This window comes from Patella vulgata, chromosome 6 (assembly GCF_932274485.2).
Source record: "Patella vulgata chromosome 6, xgPatVulg1.2, whole genome shotgun sequence".
NCBI lineage: Eukaryota > Metazoa > Mollusca > Gastropoda > Patellidae > Patella > Patella vulgata.
Window position 1 is genome coordinate 60,221,324 of NC_065884.2, and position 23,282 is coordinate 60,244,605.

Genomic DNA, 23,282 nt, shown 5'->3' on the forward strand with positions numbered 1-23,282 from the left:
CAATCGGAAAGTCAAAGTCATCACGTTTATCGTACAATTTAACACTCAGTTTATGGCAATTGTCAAAATCGAGACGCAGATCCAAGTAGGAAGCGTAATTGTCACTGTCAGTGGTGTTTTTAATTTCGAGCTCATCAGGATATATGAATTCTACATAATCACTAAATTTAGGATTATTAAGTGATAAAACGTCATCGATATATCGATAAGTGAAATTAAAAAGTCTGACTGATCGTTTATTAGTTTTTACGAGCGTCTGTATGTAATCGGCTTCGTACGAATAGAGAAACAGATCAGCAAGCAAAGGTGCACAGTTGGTGCCCATGGGAATGCCAACCACTTGCTGATATATTTCCCCTCCAAATTCAACAAAGATGTTGTCAATTAAAGAATCCAACATCTGAATTATCTTGATGGCCGTGAATTTGTTTTTGGAATCACTGTGATTCTTAACGAAATATGTGGAATTGTAATTTACAACTAAATATTGATATCTCGCAGTACCTGATTTAGACGAAAAGACACTGTGAATAATGTCTTTCAACCGGGCTTTTAATTTACTATGGGGAATTTTAGTGTACAAAGTAGAAAAGTCAAACGTTTGAATAGATGAGACTGAAGCAAGGGATCTAGATTGCAAACTATCAAGTAATTCTTTGGAATTTTTCAATATCCACATTTGATTTATACCACTACGAGAGTATATTTTGTCACCCTCTTTAACAGCCGTTAGTAGAGATGTCAATACTTTTGAAAGTGGTTTTACTATTTGAGTTGTCTACCGTGCGACAAGTTGGGTCAGTATTTTTAAAACCGCTTGTGGTAATATCCCCATATATGAACGAACATAAAATAAGATAGATGTGTTGATATTAAAAAGGGGCCGACCAAGTACTTAACCCTGTTGAATGCCAAACTTTAAATATGTTTGATTATATAGTGTTAAAACCAAGATAATTGAAATAGATAAATAACAAAAGAGATATGTATTTCTTCCTACTTGGTACAAATAATATAAATAGTACACCTTGTTATCTTTGCAAATTACCTAAATGAGAGATGCACCGGGTGTTGTAAAATGAGTAACCATATCCAGTTTGGTGTTTGACACTCGCCACTAATTATAGCTAACTCGAGTAATGATTAAAACCAGGATATCAATTTCCGAAGCTATTGGTTGCATTGTATATCATAGGTGCCAAAGGGCTACCAGCAGAGTAATTTCGATTTTTTTTATAGATGTGTACCTTATTAGCTAATACAAGCATTTACGTATTTAAATAATACTGCATGTTCATTCGGTATCTTGTTTAAAAGTGTTATGTTATAACAATACTGTACGTATGGAAAAGGTCACTCGAAGTTTTTGAAACTTGTGTATGATCTTATATGAATTAACAGTTGGAATTTGATATAAAAGTTAGCCATATTGCCAATGTCCGGATAAAATTTCCCTCGTAGCACAGTGCATGACTTTTGCCCGTCTTCAATAGCCCAGTCGGGACAGAACAGTAGGACGTCAAGCCCCGTTCCATTTCATTTTCATACGCCATTAGAATCTGACATTTTCTGTGTTCTAGATCACGTAAACAATTAAATTGTCTTTACTGGTATTCGAGAATGAATTATGGGAAATAGTAAATATGAGAAGGGTGCTGGGTGGTCCAGGGATAAGAATATGGTTGTTTGTTATCAATATAGACCGCCCATGTAAACAACAGTAATATTGGATTGTATTTTATTTCCCCAAATGTACAGCGAAAATATTCCAGAACACGATCGTATAGCATCTACAAGGTTAAGACTCTCGTCTCATGACCTAGCTATTGAAAAAGGACGTTGGTCTAACATCCCTAAAGAAAGTCGCTTGTGTCTTTGTGGTGCAATTCAAACTGAAAAACATGTGATTTGTGAATGACCGATATGTGACGATGTTCGTGCCGACTATCCAGAGTTAGACTTTCCCAGTTTAAAATCTGTTTTCCTTAACAACCGTGTCTATGATGTAACTAGATGTGTCCGTCAGTGCTTGAGAAAATTCAGTTAAAATAATCATCTTTCTATCAAAACCAGACTTATCAACATATTTGAACCCCACCTAGAGTTTTTAATTAGTTAAATCAGTTAACATTATCACTTGTATTTGTGCTATATTCACAGCTATTATACCCATCTTGTTTCATATTTAAATTTGGTAAAAACTTTCATGATATATTTAGCATGTACATGTATCAGTTTTAATTCTCACTTCACATTATTCGATATATATATATATACTGTATTATGATGGTAATAAACTATAACTAACTAACTATTTCCAGTCATCCAGCTACCTACTGGATAACACATCCTAACAACATAATAACAAATAATGTTGCAGCCGGTGCTGAGGTGAATATTATTTATTTATACTACACAAGATTGCTAAGTAAAATAATTAGATATTATTTAAGTATAATCAGAATTAAGTATTTTCTTGTTACGTTTCGATGTCAGTTATTTTTTTATTTATACTAAACAAGATTACTAAGTAACATAATTAGATACTTATTTAAGTATAATCAGAATTAAGTATTTTCTTGTTACGTTAAGATATTTTTGCTTATCGGCCGTTACACTAAATAATATACAATCTGACGGTCTGAATAATTGATTCATATTGGAATTAACCCGAAATGGTTTTTGTTTTCCCAATAAAATGAAAACTTGGTGCACTGCGCACAGGTTCAAGCTCGAAAAAAAACTTTGCTTAATTGAATTAACCTTTTTTGTTTCTAGAGAAATGGTTTTCATATACTATTTTCTAAAAAGCCTCTAACGACATCAGCTGCACGTCAAGCAGAACGAGGACTGGTGTTTGAAGATCAAGCAAGACTGTCTAAAATTGCGCTATTTGATCGAAATGTTGCGCATTCAAACCAAGATGTAAGTTTTGTGGAATTATTGAAGTCCTTTATATTTGAACATTACACCCCCTTTTGTAGCCTATGTTTACCTGTAAACGGCCTATGTTTACCCGTAATACTCTATAATTTACAGTGTGTTATGATGTTTGATATGATGTTATGTAAGAGGTTTGCATGTAAAAGCCTATGTTTACCTGTAATATCCTATATGTTTACATGCGAGGCCATTAGTTTTTACCACTATGATTACCTGTAATAGGCTATGTTTACCCTTAGTAGTCTATATTTGACAGTGTTTTATGCATACTCCTCGCAATGTTTCGTTTGATTAGAGCTAATCCCACTACTCACTGCTGTAAACAAAGCAAATTCTTGTTCTAAATTATGACTGGTCAATAGTCCGATTAACAACCAATAGCTTACTGCGTAACAATACCAAACAGAGCTCCAAATTGGACCAAATATGTTTACATAACGTTACGTCATGACTCACGATTTTATTATGCCCAATTAACCAGTGCATAGCAGAACATTGCAGAAAAACTAATTGTGTGACAAACAAGGCTATCAACTGTCAACACGATTTTTACTCTGTGGATATAATGTAAACAATATTGTTTTGAGACGAACAACACTTTCACCGTTTTTAATACCTTAAATCACTGTCCAAAGTTTTAGGGAAGACCCCTGATTAAACGAAGGGGTATCATGTTGCTGTTCTTTTGGATAGATTTGATTGAACGGGAAGAATAGACACACTCCCTCAAAAGCGCAAGTTTCAGAAGCTAATCCAGCAATGGCCAGAGAGGGATTTCTCCGGCCATTGCTTCAGGAATATGTGTGTTATGGTGTTTCATAGACTGTCATGTAAGAGGTTTACATGTAAAAGCCTATGTTTACCTGTAATATCCTATATGTTTACATGTAAGACCATTAGTTTTTACCACCATGTTTACCTGTCATAGCCTATGTTTACCCGTAATAGTCTATATTTTACAGTGTGTATGATGTTTGATAGGATGTTATGTAAAAGCATATGTTTTACAGCGTGGTATGATGTTTGATAGGTTGATATCTACTGGACAAGTCGATGACAGTACTGGCGAAGTGGTACCAGAGAATGGACTTATTGCCAATAGTAGATACGATCCGAGGGAAGTACCAGATAAAAAATCACCACGAGCTGAAAGCATTATTAAAAGGTATTGGACATGTTACTTATCAGAAACATGCTAAATAAAATGTTGATACATGTGGCTGATTATTGGGGGTCGTTTGTACACAAATCACGGAGCTCAACACTTCCCGGTGTGGTTGGAGGGGGGGGGGGGGGTAGCCACGGTGGCTCAGTGAGTCATGAAATTTGATCCGGATGTCAAATCACTATTGTAGCGCAAATCAGAAATTTCCACGATTCTGACATTCATCATCTATTGAACAAAAAACATTTTCATGAAAAATGTAAGGGACATTTATGACATTCATAATAAAACACTAATCATGAAATGGATGCTCAGACTATGTTTTTTATCGTAAAGATTTGAGTAATGATGATCGAGGCTAGGCCGAAATTTCAATCGCTTAATTCTCGGTTCATAGTGGATCAATTTGACTGAAATTTTCAGCAAATTGCCTTTACTTTATCAAGTTTTGAACTGTATGCTCTTTATCTTATCTCCCATAATGGATATTTATTAAAATAGAGCCGTAATGAGTTTTAAAACTCCACCAGTTATTCTTAAAACCGTTATAATGGAAATGTTGTCAATCTTCGTTGAACCTATCATGCACGATTTATTCTCAATTTTACTAAATTTATACCCCGAGTTAATTATCATAAACTGAATAATTCATTTAGATAATCATCAGTATTACGTTTAAACATATGCCTCAAGCATGTAACCTTAGCCCAGTTCCACAATGCCTGGTTGATTACGTGTAAATATTATCTCAAAGTTGTCAAACTCGTCCCCGTTATGTGTGTATTTATGTTCCAAATACATACATATATAAATAACTATTGCCAGGGCTTAAGCCTACTTAATATTATCGAAAGAAGTTTAGGTGGAGTTAAGGAGACATGAGTGGTTTCGATGCCAGGGTTCGAATAACAACACGTCTTTCTTTCAGGCTAACAGTTTATAGAAACAAAGGAGAAAATATTTGGTCAAAGGGAGGTAAAATTGTCTACGATCACGCAAGGTAAGTAATTCTATCATAATTATAATCGTTAAAGGGCGTATAGCGCTATTCTGTGGAACCTTTTAAATTACTTCCGTATTGTCTTGTGGGATATGTTCATTACAAATGGCGCCCGAAACCATAGAATACATGACATCATGTACTAATTTTAAAATTATCCAATATTTCCAATGTAAGATGGCTACATCAATATTGATTGAAATGAACCAATATAAAATGTTTAATTTTATTTCAAATAGCATAGTATTGTGTTAGAGGTTTAGATCCTTTAAAACAAAATAAACATTCCACTAAATAACAAATCAAAGATATAATTCTTCGAGGTTAATTAAATGATCATCCTTGTAACACACACACACACATATTATTTCTTACGCGCGGTAAAAGTAGACTCACAAAATGAAATTGGATGATCAAGTATCTCAAAACGGAACTTTTTAATCAAATATACAACTGATTGAATACGGTTCTGGCCGTGTTTGGGTCAGACTGTTACCATGTGTACTAAATAATGCTCTCCATTTTTTGTTTATGTCTTTCTTTTATGGATTAATGTGTTGTAATTTTATATTAGTTGTACTTAGGTAAAGCGTACGAGAGCGGCTCGCTGAGTTTAATTGTTGGCGCTATATTATCAAAAAATATGATTAAAGGAACCAAATGTTCACATTTTCTTACTAGCCAGTAGATTTAGCAACGATGTCGTCAACTCCAAGAGTTACAAATAGTAATTAGTATGTTAATGTGTTATTATGAAATGAAATGAAATGGGGTTTAACGTCCTACTGTTCTGCTCCTATGCTGGGCTATTGAAGACGGGCTGTTATTATGAATCGCTGGCATTAGAAACGCCTACAATGGACGTTTTACCCTCAGCAGCTTTATTCTTATAATTGATATTCTCTACGGAATCGCGTGGGCTACGTTCTTGTTAGAAGATTCCAGTCAGATTTGAAATATTTTTGGATCTTGAATCATAATTAGAATCTCATACTTGAAAGGAAGACAACTTTATTATTTAATTAGATCAGATCAAATTAATATTATCTATTCAGAATTAGTTTATTCTATATCGGGATTGAGTTATTTTTTAAAGTTTCGTCTGGATAGCATATATTTCCATTTAGCGAATTTCATAGAATGTCTTTTATTCGATTAACTGATTTGACATTATATGGGTATAATTTTAAAAAAATCAATCAAGGCCATTACGTTTCCTGTGGGGTGGCTTGTAATTTGTTTCTTTATGTATAAGATCCATTTTTTTTTGGGGGGGGGGGGCGATCATAGACTGCAAAGTATTAGTTAATGTTAAGTTTTGTTTATATAGTATTGCAGATGCCCCAGTTGGTGTTGCTATGACAAGAAGTGTATTGGACACTGCACAAGAAGTACGAAACAGTGTCATTATTGGCGTAACAGATAATCTTGGATTGCCATTAAAGTATAGAAAGGATGGACACACACATAACTTCGAACGTTCTTTTGCACGTTTCTTGCCGTAAGTAGAACGGTTATAATGACAATTTCCGTTTTTTCTAGAATAATCACCGTTGAATACAAAATTGCTGCGATACTAATGAAACAAAATATCGTTTCGTTCATATAGGAACTGTCCACCAGAGAAGAAGCAAAAAGGATGACTACAGTGGTGATTTGGTTTGTATGGGGCTAAAACCAGGTTACAATGAGAATTAAGTAAAATTCTACATATGACGATTTTCGTAACTGTTCATTTTATTTACATATCCCTTACTAAAATGTATATTTATATTTACAGTAATTTACCATTGGTTGGTGTCGAATTCATTTTTGGGGTTATTCTCGTGAAAAACACATATTTTGATAAGTTTAATCATTGGACGTGGAATAGTACGTGGGAGACAGAATATGGTTTAGATGCCACAAGACGAGCAGCAGCGCTAGGGTTTAATACAAATTTACCCTACCCGTCCCTACCACAGAATGGTGTAGAAGGAGTTGTTTTTGGATTCTGTGACACGGTATGTCTGTCTATGCAGAAAATTAGGACGTTAAACCTCATTTCATTTCATTGAAATGCTGAGTTATACGTGTTTATAGCCAGTGTGATAAATACAAGATCAGGTTTGGGAATGGAGATCTTTAGAGGAAACACGATCGTATAATTAATATATCTTTAATTAAACTTAATTCTTGTTAACTCATAATGAAGTGACATAAAATGAAATGGGTTTTAACGTCCTACTGTTCTGTTCCGACTGAGCTAATTAAGATGGGGAACTCATAAAGAACCTGTGAAGAGTTAAACTCAATTCTAAAATATTAAGTCACAAAGAAATGAAATGAAATGAAATGGGGTTTAACGTCCTGCTGTTCTGCTCCAACACTGTTAATGAAGACGGTAAGATCCCAAGAAGAGTCATAAACCCTTTAACATCAATAAATTACGACCATTAGCCGCACGGACTTCATTACCATTAACTGATCCTGATCTATGTTTATCTTGTATTTTAAATATGATTTTATTCCAGCCAACCCGCAGATATAAATTAAAGGCGTTAAATTAAAAATGGTTGACGTATAAAGGTTGGGTATCCGTTCTTGGTCTAACTATTTTGTTGTTGTTGTTAGTTAGTTGTATTTTACGTCCGCTTCCACCGAGGTGATATCGCAGACAATATTTTGTTGTAGTCCTGCGTGTCTTTTATGGACGCTGGTTCGCTAGCCTGGAGGTCGGGTGTTCGATCCCTGCATTGACCGAGAAAGTTCATCTAGATTTTCCGGTGTGGTTCTCCCTTGTCAGTGATGCAGGACGGGGACCTGGCACGGACAGCTGTCTAGTCGTTCGGATGGGACGAAAAACCGAGACCCGTGTACACATTGGCGTGCACATAAAATATCCTTTGACAGTTGGAATTCGATATAAGAGTAGGTCGTACTGCCGCTGTCCGGGCGAAATTTCCCCCATAGCACCTTGTATCGCGTATGCCCGTCTTCATTAGCCCAGTTCGGAGCAGAAGAGCAGAACAGTAGGACGTTAAACTCCATTTCATTTCATTTGCGTGTCTTTTATATGATTATTGCGGGGGGGATGGCTGAATGGTTAGCACGTGCGCGCGCTGTATCATACGGTCTGTCATTGAGTCAACTGGCGGGGTTTCGATTCCCCGGTTTTCGTAACAATGAGTAGGGCCGCCTGTCCAATCTCGTGGGTTTTCTCCGGGTCCTCCGGTTTCCTCCCCCTGCTAAAGACCCCTACGCTCAAGCGAATTATTGAAATAAAATTGAACCATGTTTGTGTCGAGTGGACGTTAAACCCCATTTCTCTCTCTATATATATATGATTATTGGATGATATTTAAAGAAGCCAGGAGTAAGAAGATATCATTAAATAATTTGTTGTTACAGGTTGACGGACTAAAAGTGTTTGCAGGAAATAGTTCCATGCCATTCTTCGATCAACCAAAAGATGGCTTTCGTCAAGCATGTTTTAGAGATTATGATGGTTCCATCTCTGGTATAGCAAACGTACAGTTCGTGAGAAAAACGCCATTTTTCTTGGATTATGATTGTTACTATAACCAAAATTATCAGATGTCTGTTTGTCCTCATGAATATTCAAAGGTAAGGCTTCAATGAATTAAACATGCATTATGCAAGAGCTAAATCTGATTATTGCAAGTCTTAATTTAGGCTTCAGATGTATCTTTAATGAATGAATGAAAACAAGTATAGAACCTACAAACTGTGGGGCTCCGCAGCAGCATGTGTGACCTTGGTATGAAATCCTTTAGATATAAAGAGTTTTTGTGCACGAAAAGTGAGAGAGAGAAATGGAGCTTAACGTCCACTCGACATGTACTAGGTCATTTCGGGACTAACGCATGGTTCAATTTTATTTCTATAATTCGCATGCGCGTAGGGGTCTTTAGCAGTGGGAGGAACCAGGAGGACCCGGAGAAAACCCACGAGGTTGGACAGGCGACCCTACTCCTTGTCACGTACAATCTGGGATTCGAAACCACGCCAGTTGACTCAATGACAGGCCTTATGATACAGCACACACGTGCTAACCACCCCCACCCTACCCCCATGCACGAAAAGACATTGCTTTCTAAACTAGGTTGAAATTGAGCGTTGGTTGGTCATACTATCTTGGCAACCTAACCCGACCTAAACCCTAGTGCGGTTTCGAATAGCCTCTTTCAATTTAAAAATTATCACAGATAATCATTTTGATATTGTTACATTAAATTTCATTTATTTAAAATTATTCAGATACTCTTTAAAGGTTCCGATGGGGTATTCAAGTCGCCAAAACGCACTGATTACCCAATGTATATGGTAAGAGATGATGTAACTGACAGTCCGTTTGCTCTACGTGGTAAGAAAAATTTGTGTTTTGTAAGTAGAATATTGTCTTGACTAGGAGCCACAGTGCCTGAGAGGGTAAGACGCGCTGGCTAGCTAGCCTAGAGGTCGCATGTTCGATCCCTGCTTTGCCCGAAAAAGTTCATCGGGATTTTCCTACGTTAAAGATCCCTTGACAGTTGGAATTCGATATAAGAGTAGGACATAGTGTCGCTGCCTGGGAAAAATTTCCCCGCATAGCGTATGTCCGTCTTCATTAGAGTAATCGGAGCAGAACAGAAGGACGTTAAACCCCATTTCATTTCATTTCTGTTTTGACTAAAGCAATAAATAAAACTTATGACATACCCTTTCTTATTGCTAAAAGACCAACACTTGTATTCGCCCATATTTGAGTTTCTTATCATGCCATCACCCTTTCGGCCCGTCGGTTCGTCAACAGTTGGTTTATATGGATGTTTTTCCAATTTAGTGTGAAGAATTGGGGTTACGAGAAATCAATATTCCTCAAATTTCCGTTGATATACACCCCCCCCCCCGTTTTGAAATCCTCGTGCACGCGATAACCGATGTTTTTAATAAACATATCATATTTTTTTATGCAGGTGATAAGAGTATAGAGTATCTTTCTATGCAAAACAAAGGCTATGTTGCTATGTTTAATGGTACCAATCCAACTGATGTAACCGTAAAAGTCAATAATTTAGCAATGTAAGTACTATCGTTGTGGGCATTGCTTTATACTGTTATGTATTCATGCGGATGCCTTAGCATCATGTGTCTCCAAAACCTGCGGGGCGGGGGCGGGGGGGGGGGGGTAATTCATGTGAATCAACCCAAACACCTTCTGACAATATAAAATAATGTTTAGCACAACAATGCGGGGTAGAGGGGGTAAGATAATATTTAGCACAACAGTTACAAGCAGTGGAGGAGATAAGAATCGGTTACATCTGTGAGGGGAGAAACAAACAAACCTGTATTTCTTCGCTAGTGCGCTTATTGTTTACTGAACTATGGGAGGTAACCCAATTTAAGAATATAACTATAGGGTTCAGGCTACAATATATAACTTCACTGCAAACCTCTTTAATAACTTTACAGTGATACGTTAAGCTGCCACACGTGTGACGTGTCATATATTGGCCGATGTTTGTTCTTCAATGATAACCATTTTGTTGGTTTTTTCTGCCAAAATGCTTCAATATATTATTGACGTATGCCCGGCTTCATTAGCCTAGTTGGGACAGAACAGTAGGACGTTAAACCCCATTCCATTTCATTTTGTATTTCTTTTAATAGAGTGGAGCTCATAGCATTACATTTACATTGATACTTTAATTTTAACATATTTTTAAATTCCCATATCTGATTGTTATTTCAGTGGATCATATATTCGTCTGGCACTTTGTTTTCCAAAAGGAACTACCGATTTTACTATAACTGGAAGCAACCCCACAATTGATACCAAAAATCTCCCAATATCTGTTGACAGTATGTCGGACCTTGAGGCAGACACAACCGGTAGAGCTTATTTCTGGGACAATTCTCGCGGGTATGTACCTATGAACAATTTTCATAGATTAGACTAAACGGCATATATATCTACTTTCAATGTGTAGTGTCGGTTCAACCTCGTGGATTTCCTCAACTGGTGTGGTTTCGATTCCCTGGTTGTATGTGACAAGGAGTAGGGTCGCCTGTCCAACCTGTCCGGGTACTCCGGTTTCCTCCCACTGCTAAAGACCCCTACGCGCAAGCCAATTATTGAAATAACCCAGTTTGGGTCGAGTGGACATTAACTAACTATTGATCAAGCCGCATTAACGTGTGAATACCCTTTAAAATAATCGATGCGGAATTTGCTATTTCCGACAATATATCAGTTTAAAAATTATTTTGTCATCGTATATCATATGCATAGTTAGAAAATAAACAGTATACTGGGAAAATGTGCTAAATATTTTGAGTAGGTCAGTTGAAAAATTGGATCAAATAACCGAACTTCGGTTACACTTGTTACACTAAAACAACCGAATCAATAAATACGAATGAGACATATATATATTATAGAACCAACATTAGTAATGATGATCGAGGCTAGCCGAAAATTGAATCGTTCATATCTTGGTTCAGAGTGAAGCAATTTGGCTGAAATATTCAGTATTTTCTGTTTTCATTATCTATTTTTAACTATTATAGCGAGAGTTGTCAGCTCTTAATCTAATCTTACATAATGCCCGTTTAATATCCAAGCAGTGGCCAGTGGCCCACTTAAATATTGGGGAGACGAAAATTATGAGTTTTATTTCCATACCTACCTGTTTTGAGGCAAATTATTATATTTCGAAGTACATTTTGGCAAGTAACATTACAAATTAAAAAAACCGAAAGCGTGACTTTAATTTTTTTTTTTTAAACCATATTTTTTATTCAGGTTGACTGAATGGGATTGGGGAACAGGCTTAGCCTATGTAAAACCCCTCTCCCTAGATAATTTGTATATACATATTTATTATTAATACAAAAAGGGTTCTTCACTACCATCTCTCTTGCGAATCAGCTTCTTCACGTCACCACATTCAAGAACTTCATACTTGTTTAGTAAGTAGTACTGGTGTGGAGACTTCTTGCTTGAAGAATTAGCATCAAGCAACTCACTAACGATCTTCTGGTAATCATCTTTGGGAATGAGGACGCGCTTGTTGACAGTGTGCATCTGATACAGTTGATCTCTAAACTGTACCTCTCTATCTGAATCCATTTTGGAAATAGTGAGGATCCACTTTTCGTTCGTTCGTTTCTGGGGTTTTACGTCCACTTCCACCTAAGGTGATATCGTGTGAGGATCCACGTTCGTTCGTTTCTGGGGTTTTACGTCCACTTCCACCTAAGGTGATATCGTAGACAAGATGAGGATCCACACACAGATATGTCTTTTATATCATTAACTTCATTAAGCAGCAGTAAATGGTATGTTATGAAAGCAGAAAACACCTGTTTACGCATTAATCCCCTTCTTTAAACAAACAATCTAGAATGAAACAGTTTAACAACAACACTAATTGTTATGTAAACAAACACTAACAATAGTGATTGTTTAAAGCACTAAACAAACACTAGTAGCAAACATTGTCATCACAACAAACAGAGATCACTTCAGGTATGCACCAATTGGTAAGAAAACTCATCCTTCTCTACGTATTAAAATAGCCATGATTAAAGGTAGTTCTTTGATCACATAATGTTAAAAATTATATCAAAATAAGAACATTTATTATAAACTATGTTTCATACATGCATATGTTTGATGCATGCATTTGTGTATGTGGTAACATGTTGTTAAGATATAATAGATAAAGAAAACAACTGTAAACTGTGTTGGTATCTCATTTATAAGCATTCAGGGAATATGTATAATATTTGCTGACTTTTATCAGGGAATATGTATAATCCCTGAAAATTTCAGGGAATATACATACTCACTGGGTGAATCAGGGAATATACATAATCACTGAAATTTTCAGGGATTATACATATTCCCTGATTATACATATTAACTGTAACATATATACATAGTTAAAATTAGCAAACGCATACATATTATATAGATATAATAAAATGGATGAGAATGTACAGAATATAGAGTAGTTAATAATTATACATATGCAACCACAGTAAGAATCTTGTAATAATAATCAGCATTAGAGAGACTATACATACATAAAAGAGAAGATAAAATATTATTTGATCGAGATGAGATTAGAATCTGTTTGATATATTTATAAATTTATGGACCTGAATAAAAATATTAGAATTAACATCAAGATTGTAGGCTGTTGAGCCGAATAACAGACAGTTTATATTTTTAAAATCATGTTGTAATTTGTCTATGGTTTCTGTTCGTGCAATTGAATGTAAGGAACATCGCAGGAGGTAATGATCGGGATCTTCAAATATATGACCGTAGAGGCATGCGGGACTGTTGGCAATATGTCGTAGGAATTTGTGACCCTGCAGGTCAGAGCAACGAAGTCGTAATTTACAATGGATTATTTGAGGTTTCCGCTGACCGTTATAATAAATCGAAGGAACTTTGATATCAGATTTCGATAGATGATCGGAGAAAATTTTAAGAGATCTAGAATTCCTCGCAGGGGTACTGAGTTTATTCCATTCCCTTATACTGGATGGGATAAATGATATAGCAAAAATTTCAGTACGACAGCGAGTTACTTTTAATTTGTCTTCGTTACGAAGGGAATATTTGTTTGCAGGTTCTAGATTTATGAGATTCTTAAGATAAGGAGGGGTTAGGTTATTGATGATTTTGTAAAGTAGTTTTAATTTATGTCGATTTCGTCTTTCTTTGAGTGGAATAAACCCAGTTTCTGCGTAGAGGGAAGCATGGCTAGTACCCTTAACTGCCCCACAAATAGTGCGTAGTGCGTCAAGCTGAAGCTATTCAAGATTATTACATAAGTAGTCAGTGCACCCGTCGCAGATAACATCGGCATAATCAAAGTGTGACAGAATGAAGGAAGAATATAGGGTGTGTAGCGATTTCCTATTTAGACGATATTTCAAGGAGCGAAGACTGTTTACTAATTTTGACTTTAATACTAATATTCACAATGTTTCATACAATATTTTAGGTTATTTTTCCTCCGGTTTGATGGAACAGAAGCAAGACAAAATTCCGAGGAAGAGTGTCCTGCTTCCAAATGTCCAAGCATACGAATTAAACGTAATGATGGTGGTACCGATCCTATAGATTGTTTCAAAGACGCCTACGTCAATGGACCGTATAAAGTTACTCCCAAATCGCCGGTAGGTTTTAATTATGTAAACATGTAATACTATCGTACAGCTCCAGACAAACGATGTGACACTATTATGCCCCTCAGCGGCCAAACAGAAAGCACGCAGCAGTATTCCGAGAGCCACGATGGTTGGCTCGCCTTTCTCGAGGTCGCGGGTTCTCTCCCGGTGTCGGCCACGAAAGTTCATCAGGATTTTCCAGCATGGTTTCCCTTTGTCAGTGGTGCAGGATGGAGGGCCTGAGAAGTCCTTTGGATAGTACAAAACCCCGAGGACCGGGTACACATTGGCTTAAACGTAAAAGATCCAGGGACAGTTGGAATTCGATGTAAGAGTAGGCCGAAGCGCCGCAGTCCGAGCAACATTTGCCTCATAGCACACTTTATGGAGTATGTCCACCTTCATTAGCCAAGTCGGTGCAGAACAACAGGACGTTAAACCCCATTTCAGTTGCAAGGGTACCATAGCTTCAGCGCCCAAATAAACAAAGATACACAATGTCAAAGCAGCTACATAAACCAGTGACACTATCCTGTGGTCTAATCGCTGGTCCAGTTCTTTACTACTTTAGTAAAGTTTTTAATAACAAAATTAATGTTGTTTATTTCAGGATCCAATAACTCCGCCATCAACACCTTGTGTACCAGCTGAGATTGATGTAATTATCCACTTTATCTCTTCCACAATCGACTACTGGCAAAACGTTGCTAATGTCTGACAAGATGACATATATTTTACACCCATTGTTGAAACGTTTTTTAGAGTGTATCTTAAAAATTGTGTTTTGTACGAATTTGGTGTCATTTTGAATACCACGTTGAAGAAGATTGTAAATCCAAACGGGGCCACGATTGCTCTATTGTGTATGGCCCTGTAGACTAACCAAGTGGTCTCGTGATATTTCAGCCTACTTACCCCTTGTCATAGGCGGAGGATGGGCGGACCTGGAAAGTAACATCGTCTTTTCGTTCGGATGGGGAGGCAAAACCGAGGTCCACTCGACACTAAACTTGTGCGCTGATTGAATCCCTGGCAGTAGTAATGCGATGGAGAGTAGGCCTGTCCCCATTACAAAAGTTTCCAAATTTAAATTGACTACCCACGTGATTAATCAATATATAATATGCTTAAAGATAAGATGGAAATAATATAAATCATTTAAAACTGTAAAGAGTGGTCTCCCTTTTAAATGCATGAATCGGACTTTCGATTTTAGAGCAGTTAAAGAATCGCTGTTAACCGAGGGTGCTTAAATATATAAGGCAATACTGTTTTAATATTGCCATAATATTCTTGAAAGCATTCTTTGTAGAAATTTATAAATATTTGAAGACGTGTGTTTACAGGGACGTGGTGCTGTTGATCCAGCGGAACTGCTGATTACAGCTCCCGAGCTGACTCAGACTTGTCACACATTTGATTCTGACAAAGGTAGGTTGGTGAGGTGGTTTAAATAATTGGTACATATCTTCTCATACCTGTGATCTTAAGTACAATAAGTGATTAAAAGATACGTCTAAACATCCGGGATACTAGTATTTCATCTAAAGATACACCCAGGATACTAGTATTTCATCTAAAGAGACATCGAAACATCCGAGATACTAGTATTTGATCTATAGATACATCGAAACATCTGGGATACTAATATTTCATCTAAAGATACACCCAGGATACTAGTATTTCATCTAAAGAGACATCGAAACATCCGGGATACTAGTATTTCATTTAAAGATACACCCAGGATACACGTAATTGGAAGTTTGTAGATCGGAGAAGTAGATTTTAGATTATTTTCATTAAACAGATTGTTTTATTCTTATATTTCCAGTGCCACAACCATGTGGAACAAACAATGCCGGATATCGTATAGGAAGTGGAGGGAAATGTTATGCTGTAATCAACAAGTCTGACAGTTATATCAAATCGAAATATCTCTGCTATAAAATGGGAGGAATTTTGGCACCAATACCCGATCTTGGCAGCCAAGTAAGTAGCATAGATTACGCATAAATATTTCAAGTTGAACCAACCTTTTCTTACGGGGCATTTATTTTATCGGGGTTTAAACTGGTGAAATTGTTTATCGTAATCCAAGACTTTATCTATCAATCTTCTATACTAATATTTGTGAATGTCGTTTGTCTGTCTGTTTGTCTGTCTGTCTGTCTGTTCGGGGTTGGCGGCTACACTAGGTCTGCCCCGAGTCTGAAATTTGGGGTATAGGGGTAGCTCGGACCGGGGAGTAACATAAGCCAGGTGGCGTTAGTCTACCACTTCCGGTTTCGGAGTTATGACCCCCGAGCGAAGCCGGGTATCCTGCTAGTCAAATATAAAATTCGATAAAAATAACTTTTTCCACTTTTAAATATATATTTATTGTCTTTGAATGTTTGCAGCGTGAAATAAGAAGTCATATTTATAGATTTGGAGAAACAAAGAAAGATTATTGGGTTGATGAAGTAGGTGACAGTTCGAAAACTTTCATGGGTATGTAGACATTTAAACTAATGAAGGATTGTATACACCTTGTAATGTACTAAAGAGAAAATTTCGCCTGGACAGCAACGCTACAGACTACTCTTATTTGGAAGTCCAACACTCAATGTTAATTTACCAGAACGTCAAGGGGGGCACCACGCCGAAAAATCCCATGGACCTTCTCGGCCAACACCGGGGATGGAACCTGGGGGGCTCCAGGTTAACGAGCCAACGCCTTACTGAGCCACCGCGGCTCCCTTTTTAACTATGATATTTCCAATGTAGCAAGGCCCTCTAAAGTAATACATGTTACTTTGCTACTGTTTCACTATTGCCAGAAGTACTTTTCGGTGTATTTTACTACTGTTGTGATACTGCTATTACTGGTAGAAATACTTAATATTAGGAATAAGAATTCGTATCACGTGCAGATGATTGCGAATGCGTTCCCCCGTGGTTAAGCCTTGAGATATGTACTTCCACTAATATTCTATGTTACAAAAAATGTTGTTCTTGGAGATTTAACGTTAAAATGAATACGTTACCACTTCACAGCTTTGCTCCCGTAGCCAATTAACTATTGCTGGACCTTTAATAGTATTTTGCCAAACTGTTTTTAGAGATGCAGTTCGACAATTATTACAACCCAATAAGCAGGACGTCAGGCAGCAAAAATGGAGCTATTTGTCTTTTCGGTAAGTCTACTTCCATATAACTATAAAAACAATAAGAAAGGAAGAAATATAGAGACATGATAAGAACATTGGTGTCAGATGTTTAACACAGTCATGAATAGACAGTTTCTCTTTAATGATATTTTACTTTCACTCGATAACCCTATTATTATTATTTAAAATGCTAATGTATTTTGTAGCATCTTTTGATACCATTGATCATTATATTCAATTAAACCGTCTTTGACTTAGTTTTGAGTACCGAAACTTTTAGAAGGTTATTTTATTAGGACACAGGGTATTGTTGTACATAGTCATTGTCTTTCTGAATTAAGTTTTACAATATGGTGTACCGCAAGACTCGGCCCTTGACCCTATATTAATGGACTTGGGTGATATTGTTCGAAAGCAAGTTATTGTTCATTGATATACAGATGACAAATGATACCAATTCCTTGGCTAATTCTAACAGATGTCGAAAATGTTTCATAAACTCAACGATGACTATAAGGAATATATGTTTATTAGATTGAATAATCAATTTTTCAAATTAAATTAGGATTCAGAATTGGTTATCTGTAGTAGTTAATTTTGCTCTGATTTACCTTCTTGCGTATAGCTGTAAGTATTACTTCCACTGTATTGAGGGGGGGGGGGTCCTATTGACAAAGAACATAAACTTCTATTTTCTTTTACCTTTAACTTAGGAGGGTATCTCACTAACAAATGACACAGCTTGCTCCCCATTAGGCATTATCTAATTACTGTCCTCCAGTGTTTTAGACAATACATTTTGGACACTTCCCTCTTGCGGCAAGGGCCGGTAAATCAGTGAAGAGTGAAATTGTTTAAACTCGTAATACTTGTGTCCGTTTGATAAGAATATGAATCTGAAATGTTGTCATTTTAAAAATAAGAATATGGGTATGGGATGTCAATTGAATAATGTTTGTGAAATTTATGACTTTAAATGCTACTACTAAATGACTGCTTATTAATATTTACAGATTATGCCACAACACCTTGCCGAACAGGTAATCATTTTAAAACATTAAAAGCTGTATATACATCTATATGTTTATATCAAAGATATCAGTTTGATATATATTATCGGAAATAAGCATACTTGTGTACAAAATGTGTATTCTATAATATAGGGAATTCTCTATAATATAAATCATCCGCCAGTTTTTTTAAACTTGATTTAAACAGTATTTATTGTTAAAACATAAAATAACATACTATAGATACTAAACAGCAAACAAAAACAAAACGTCAGTACGATTTCAAAATCAGAGAGGCACTTTAATCAAATAATTCTAGAAAAGGACTTACTAAATGGATCAAAGCAATTTTTTGTGAACAGTATGTTGACACATTAGTGATTAATTCATCACAATTTCAAGACATTACGAGAAGATTTATAGTCAGTACACAGTCTATACATCAGTATCTGGTGTGTCAACCGCGAGTGTCAATAACAGCAGCGCAGCGTCTGTATATGGAGTGGACCAGACGAATGATGAACGCCATTGGCACCTGGAGCCACACTCTCAGAAAAGCCTGGCGCAATCCATCGACTGTGTTTGTCTCGGTACTACGCTATTAAGTCTCATCTGAATTTCATCCCAAAGATGTTCAATCGCGTTTGACTTTGACACCGTTCTGCCGTAGAAAGTCCCTCTTGCGGTGTGGGCACGGGCGTTGTCATGCTGGAAAACATTGTTTCGATGACGTGCGAAATGTGGTATGACGTGGGGTCTGAGAATTTGATCAATGTAGCTCACTGCTGTGATGCCGGTTCCTCTCCCTGGACCAAGATTTTGGAACACCACAGGACCCACTCCCTGGTTCATTCCGATTCCACCCCCAAACCATGTGTCGCCAGTCCTGGTGTTGTTTGGCAAACTGTAGGCGTCCACGTCGATGGCAAGGGGTGAGGATCGGTCAACGGTAAGGTCTACGGCAATGGATGTTCTCTTTGGTGAGACGTCGGCGCACTGTATCGATACCGATGGGTCTTCCGTGTGTTCTCACTGTCTGCCTGTGTGAAGGGATTCTTCACGTGCTGTCGCACAACATGGCGGTCTTGTCGCCTTGTGGTAATCCTTGGTCTACCAGCTGGGGGGGGGGGGGGGCGATCCTCCGTGGTGTCTGTGGCCCGAAAGCGTTGCTGAATACTGTAGATGGTCCGAACATTGACCTGGAAGTGATTGGCAATGGCTTGGGCAGTGTGGCCAGTGTCGAGGTCGAGTCTTCCACGCGCCTGATTCTTCTGAGCTGTCGTGAGTTGTGGCATGCTGCTGACGTTGAAGTGTGAATGATTCAACCGGGTATGGGGGTGTATTTTATAGGGCTGGTCCCGGTGAACATGGAGAACACATTACCATCTCAGAAGTCAGGTTGCGTTTTTGAGAACATTTCCTGGGTTCAATTCTGTGTTTGGGAAGGAGCCTTATTGCTCAGGTAAAGTTGGAGATGTGGTCACAAATATACAATAAAAACATTTGACAAGTTTTATGCAATGCGTTTATTCAGAGTAACATACCAACCTGGCGTTTCGTTTGCTGCTTAGTATATATACAATACATAATAAATTATTTGTCTTCAGAAACAAGCTATAAAGCTTCTATTAATCCGTCTCAAATTCTTAAACTTAACCCTTGTGCTTGTCTAGTATATAGATTGTCCCACTAAAAGTTGCCCAATCCTACCAATAACCCTTCTGTGGTTGCGAATAACCTCTTTCATCAACTAAATGTTTACTATTGCGGTTGATTTGCACCAATTTTGTATTTAGGTTGGAAACATATCGGCAATAGCTGTTATTTATTCGAGGATGTAACTGTGAAATCGTATACAGAAGCAGGGGAGTTTTGTAGCGGGTAAGTCAAATTTATCACATTAATTTCCACAGTTTTGTTAAACCGAGCGAATATAGTAATACTACACAGTTTAATGCACAATCTAATACATAAATGTGTACATAATGATAATTCAATACATAATTAAATATACACAGCTACCCAATTTTACGCAAAATTTGAGTTTTAAGATTCGTCATACAAGTTATAGCGGACTCCAATTCCAGCGGACACGAGCAAATAATGCATTCTTAGTATATTAAGCTGTTATATTGATAATATATATTAATAATTCCAGATTACTATTATTTCGCGAATTCCCCATCATTCCAAGTTGCGCTAGTGAGTTGCGAAAGAATAGCCAATACCGATGACGATATGTCGACAAAGAGATAATTTAAAAATTTGCAAAACATTATAAAACATAATATTGTAACCAAATGGAATTCCTGTTTAACTAAATTGAATAGTTTCTTAGATATGCTTTCAAAATTAATTTCAGTGAATTCATGTCAATTCTCTCCATCGAAAATGCGGAAGAAAACGAAGCAGTCAGAACATTTGTGTCTGACTTTAACCCAAAAAAGAATGGTGCCGTATTACTTGGTAAGAACTGTGTTGTTTCCTTAATTTAACCGGCTGAATGCATCTATAAAGAGCTACACTTGAATTGCAGCCCCTTATTGTTGCCACTCTTCACTTGAGAACAAGGATGAAGTTCGGTTTTGTTAATAGCAATATTAAAACTTCCCTTACTCTATTAATATTTGATCTTGTAATACAACAAACAATTGTGTAAACCGAAGACGCCACAAAAGACCATTATCTGAATTATAGCCAAATGGAGTGCAAAGCATCAAACAATAGTCTAATGCTAATATGTTTGAAATTAGTACAGCCGCTTAATGATTTGACACGAAGTGATAAAATCACTGTATGGGAGCCAACTATGGGATTTTTCACAAAGGGCATCAGAGAGCTTTTACGTAGTTTGGAGAAAACAGATTAGGAAAGCATTCAACATTTCCCCAAGAACACACAATAGAATATTGAATGTTATATACCAAGACTTCTCAATTGAAACTCAGCTTCATAAACGTTTTAAAAAGTATTATCATAGTCTATTATACTAGCAGTAATTTATGTCTTCAAATATGTGGACGTACTGTGTTGCTGAGAACTCAGTCTACTATGTGCAACAATATCAATTACTTGTCATATTATTATAATATAACAAAATAAAATTTAGAACGTAAGTCATTGTTAAATATTGTAAATAAATGTCACGATAAAAGTTCCTGGAAGGAAAATGATAAGAGAATAGGAAATGCTATTCGAGAATACATAGATTTAAGAGATTGTTCACCATCTGAATATATAAACTTAAATGAAATAATTAATCAATTATGTATTAATCGAGAACCTAGTTTTATATTTATGGTACTTAGTGTACGAATAAAATTTATTATTATATATCACGATGGGTTTAACATGCACCCCAAACGACCAAATATTACGTCAGAATCTCTCTATGTATGTAAATGAGGTTATTTTGGACATTGGAAATAATTGCTCGATTATTTTTATTCAGCATACAAGTACAGTTCGGCAAGTAATCAGTTTGAGTGGCAAGATGGAGAAACTACAACGTACGCACCATGGGCTTCTGGACAAGGAACGGGTGCTGTTGCCGCCGATGGAGAGTGTGCAAGACTCTTTATTTCTAATGGCCAATGGAAGAATACTCCATGTGATAATAAAACCAACGGCCGGCTTGTCTGTAAAACGTCCGTTAATGCATAAACAAGACGTACATGAGTATAATGTTACATTAATTGAAATTACGCTAAGAATTTAATGATTACCCATAATAATTTATTTGGGATAAAACAAATGAAAATAAAATAATTAAAATTATTTGTATATCTTTAGAGTTATTAACCATTTCAATAAATATAACATGTTTCTTTCAAATCTGAAATAAACAAAATTAAAGATGGCTGCCTATTAGTGTTCGTGTTTGGGCGTTTCAGTAATAAAATGAAATTGAGTTTAAAGACCTATGAGAGAAATATTTTCCAGGGTTATTTGACGTGCACGCCAAAATGTACACGGGACCTTCGTGTTTAGTTTGAACTCGGTCGGGAAGACACTGTAATCTGGCATTACTATAACATCGAGAAGGGGGAACCACACTGGAACCTTCCGGGGTACTAACTCGGCGAAAACCAGTATGATCGAACCGGAGACCTGTTATTTTAATATCCCCGAGGATGCCAGGGTAACATCATACAGCTTCCGAATCTACACATACTGAAGATATATAATCAATCAAAAAATTGCAAGAAAACGTTTTATGCATTTTTGCGTTTATAACATCCCAAAAGGTTACCAAATATTGCGTACCGGACAGCGGTAAAAATTCGTAAAATCCGGAATGGCCGACATTCGCCTAATCAATGTACAAGAAAATCCTTAACGGTTGGTTTAAAACCCTATATGTATTATGAACACATAACAATATGATATCAAAATGTTAAATGAGCCCATTGAAAGTAGTATGACGCCATATATACTGATGTAGTATGACGACCGACACATCCACATACTAATATCATTTAAACTTTTGGTTTTTTTCTCTATATAATAAATGTAATTGAGCTTTAAATGTATGAATATTTCCTCCCAAGAAATAGATATTTTCAATAGGGCTGACCCATTTTGTTCAACTGTAATTTAGTATGGCACTAATGTCATCAAACAGAAACAAATAAAGTAAAAATCATATAAAAGATTTAAAACAACAGGCAGAGTATATGTAGTATATTAATAAATAAGCGGCTGCCAGGCAGGATACGCCCACATTTTCGTGAGATGGATAGAGAACAAGCTAAAAAGATGATTTTTCCTACAATCAAGGGCCATAATTCAGGAAATTACAATTCGATATGCGCAAATATCGACCGGAATCGAGATCTTTG

General features: G+C 36.6%; 2 protein-coding genes and 1 long non-coding RNA gene across 3 annotated transcripts in view; 2 read left to right on the forward strand and 1 right to left on the reverse strand.

The window, feature by feature from the left end:
- Positions 1 to 23,282, reverse strand: part of LOC130013148 (xanthine dehydrogenase/oxidase-like) — a 251,682-nt gene that overhangs the window by 95,711 nt on the left and 132,689 nt on the right. The window lies entirely within an intron of this gene.
- Positions 2,794 to 6,514, forward strand: LOC126824534 (uncharacterized). The gene is made up of 4 exons (XR_007681554.2): positions 2,794 to 2,925; positions 3,954 to 4,108; positions 5,037 to 5,108; positions 6,439 to 6,514. It is a non-coding gene; the product is annotated as an uncharacterized LOC126824534 (long non-coding RNA).
- On the forward strand, positions 9,407 to 22,163 carry LOC130013165 (uncharacterized). Its single transcript, XM_056101831.1, has 13 exons — positions 9,407 to 9,474; positions 10,067 to 10,172; positions 10,846 to 11,016; positions 14,117 to 14,291; positions 14,893 to 14,940; positions 15,629 to 15,713; positions 16,114 to 16,271; positions 16,682 to 16,772; positions 17,384 to 17,458; positions 18,445 to 18,471; positions 20,238 to 20,322; positions 20,804 to 20,907; positions 21,893 to 22,163. The coding sequence occupies exons 1-13, from the start codon at positions 9,426 to 9,428 to the stop codon at positions 22,102 to 22,104; spliced, it is 1,386 nt and encodes a 461-aa protein (XP_055957806.1). The 5' UTR covers positions 9,407 to 9,425; the 3' UTR covers positions 22,105 to 22,163.